Source organism: Pinus tabuliformis, chromosome 2_1 (assembly GCF_031772625.1).
Source record: "Pinus tabuliformis cultivar Carrire ecotype Pingquan chromosome 2_1, CPIR1, whole genome shotgun sequence".
In the NCBI taxonomy this organism is placed as follows: Eukaryota; Viridiplantae; Streptophyta; class Pinopsida; order Pinales; family Pinaceae; genus Pinus; species Pinus tabuliformis.
Genome location: NC_142299.1, coordinates 900,718,729 through 900,721,398, shown reverse-complemented (window position 1 = coordinate 900,721,398; position 2,670 = coordinate 900,718,729). Strand labels below are relative to the sequence as shown.

Sequence of the window (2,670 nt, the reverse complement as noted above, 5' to 3'; positions counted from 1 at the left end):
GGACTGGGGTGTATTTTAGCCCTTGTTTTCCTTTCATTCTCGGTAGTACTGCTTCTTCTGCATCTAAATGCCTCGTTAACAGAGATTGCAATTCCTTCAAAGTTTACATGGATAGTGCGGCACCATCACTTCAATACCCCGCCGCCTTAAAACGAAAAAAAAAAATCTGCTGAGGAATACATGTCTTTAGACTTTCCTCCTACATCTGCAGAGACAGGTCATTATTGTTTTTCATTTAAAAACTACAGAGACAGTCGATAACAAGTGTCAATCAAAATGGCACTCGTGAACGCCGTAGTACTCGGGCCTATTTGCCTTCATAGACAGATAAAGCTGGTGATGCTGTGCAGTCCCCGGCAGAGAAACCAAAAACATAATGTGCATGAACTATGTAAATGTTCAAAAAGTAGATTCAATATCACCATGTACACAAACTAAATTTTGGACAGTTTCACCAAAAGAGGTAATTGTCAAAACACCACTATTACAAACATAAAAATAAAAGCAAAAACTTTAAATATTTAAGATTCTCCTTTCTTTAGCATCTTTCCAGATGTCAAATACCCTATCCCATTCCACCATAGATGAATCAAGCCCTGTTAGAGACACCCGCATCAAGGCATCCAATGCAACTAATGATAGCTTTGTTCTTCGGACATCCTTTATTATGTTTTGTCTTGAGAATCCTCTCTCACAAGCAACTGTACTTGCAGGAATAGTAAGTATCGCCCGCCATAATTTTGACATGTGAGGAAAATTTGTATGCAACCCTGTAACATAAAAAATCCTCCATGCATCTTTCATAGATGATCCCTCGCAATTAACACGAAGAGTGTCAACAAATGGATGCAACTCTTTCAAACAAGCCTCAAAATCAAATGTAGTTTTGTTTTCTTCACTTTGATAATAAGGATGTTGTAAGTGTTGAAAAATCTTTTCGAGCCAACGCTTTGAATTTCGTTCTCTGCCATGAACATCCTCTAAATAATGGCAAGGGCTAAACAATTTTGCTGAGTTGAAAAATGCAAGATCAGGGAATCTTCCGTTCAAATTCTCTACAAGAGCTTGAACATAATATTTTGCAAGTTGTTTGCAACTTTCTATTGAACCTTCAACACACGGTTTCCATGATTGTTTTTGTATATCAACACAATCATCATATGCATGTGGAATTGATACAAATCGTAATTCATGCTTGTGAACAAGCCCCTCCTTATCACAAATTTCTAAAAAGCCAAATTTAGAGGCATCTATAAATTTAGATAAATAACATGTGCCATCTGCAAATGTGTCGCTTCTTAAAAACCACCTTTTCAAAGTGTTTACCGTGACATCTATGGCTGCCCCTAAAGAGCTGACATCAATGTACTCTTCTTGGAATTGCTTGTTCAACTTGTTTAATTCACACATTATATCTGCAAGCATATGTAAACAAAATTGTACTGAAAAGATTCTTGCCTTATCATACCATGAGTCTTTTCTTTCATTTTTCCACAATGTTAATATGGGAGGCATAAGTGCAACAAGTCTTTCAATGACTTGTCCCCTTGAAAGCCATCTAACTCCATGGATTTGAAGAGCTTGAAGAGTTTCAAGTTGCATAAGTTCCTGTAGAGCAATAAGTTGACTATTTCTTTTCGTAGAATTTTGCAGCCAAGAATATACCTTATTTGCTAATTTCTCAACAAATAATAATTCAGGTATTTTTTTTGAAGCATCTGATGCAGCTAAGGCTTCACGATGAGCAATGCAATGAACACCTACAAGATTAGGTACATCTTTCTTCAAGAAAGTGATAAAACCATTTTCATTACCAACCATTGAAGAAGCGCTATCTGTGGAAACTCCTATCAATCTTTCTGTTGAAAGGCCCCTTGATTCCATTAAATGTTTGATTGCATCATAAGTTGTTTTCCCTCTTCCATCACAAACATTTATGAGCTTTAAAAACTGTGAAATTGGAGGACCCAATCCTTTTGAGTTTAAAAACGTGGCATAAACCACAAGATGTTTTTCTAAACTACGGTCTGTACTTTCATCTAACATCAATGAAAAAAAAGGGCTATCTAGCATTTTGGAAGTTTGTAGCTCTTCAAGGTACTGAGATATAGCAAAAAGGAATTCTTTTGCAGCCATGTGATTTGTATATGATGTGTACTCTTTGTTCTTTGGCATATTAGGCGTGTGTAAAGACATTGTAAACAAACAAAGAGATTCATATTTTGAAAGTGGTAGATCCTCTTGTACCATCCAATATACTAATTTCATAGTAGTGATGACTCTTTCTTTGTTCATATCATCAATGCATGCAATATGTTCTATAATAGACTTCGCCTTCTTCTCATTTCCACATATCCACTTTGCCTGTGAGAGTTTATGAATGCTTGAATTAGCATGAACAATTATAGAATCATGCTGCAATGTAGAGCAACCAGTCCCAATTCCCCATGGCCCCATTGCCTTATGCATTTCACAATATATGCATTTCATAACTGTTTTTCCTTCATGCTTTGCCTCTCTCAACCACTTATACTTAGTTTTCCACTGATCACGAAACTCTCTTTTTACTTTCATTTTTCTTTTTTTTTTGGGTGGTAGGTTCTTCGTGGTGAAATTCTTCATCACTTTTTTCATTATGCTGCAACATATCATATTCTTCATTATGCCCCA

General features: G+C 36.1%; 1 protein-coding gene across 1 annotated transcript; it reads right to left on the bottom strand.

The window, feature by feature from the left end:
• Positions 1-267: 267 nt before the first annotated feature.
• LOC149203565 (uncharacterized) lies at positions 268-2,457 on the bottom strand. Its single transcript, XM_089401918.1, has 3 exons — positions 1,740-2,457; positions 565-1,415; positions 268-387 (listed from the first exon to the last, which is right to left on the bottom strand). The coding sequence occupies exons 1-3, from the start codon at positions 2,455-2,457 to the stop codon at positions 268-270; spliced, it is 1,689 nt and encodes a 562-aa protein (XP_089258044.1).
• Positions 2,458-2,670: the final 213 nt, after the last annotated feature.

Excerpts from the sequence above, each read along its gene's own strand:
- LOC149203565 (XM_089401918.1), bottom strand. The coding sequence starts at position 2,457 with ATGGGGCCATGGGGAATTGGGACTGGTTGCTCTACATTGCAGCATGAT. Across the intron at positions 1,416-1,739 it reads TGTTCATTGCATTGCTCATC|ATATAATGTGTGAATTAAAC; the intron begins GTGAAGCCTTAG and ends ATATGCTTGCAG. Across the intron at positions 388-564 it reads CTATGGTGGAATGGGATAGG|TTCATGCACATTATGTTTTT; the intron begins GTATTTGACATC and ends ACATTTACATAG.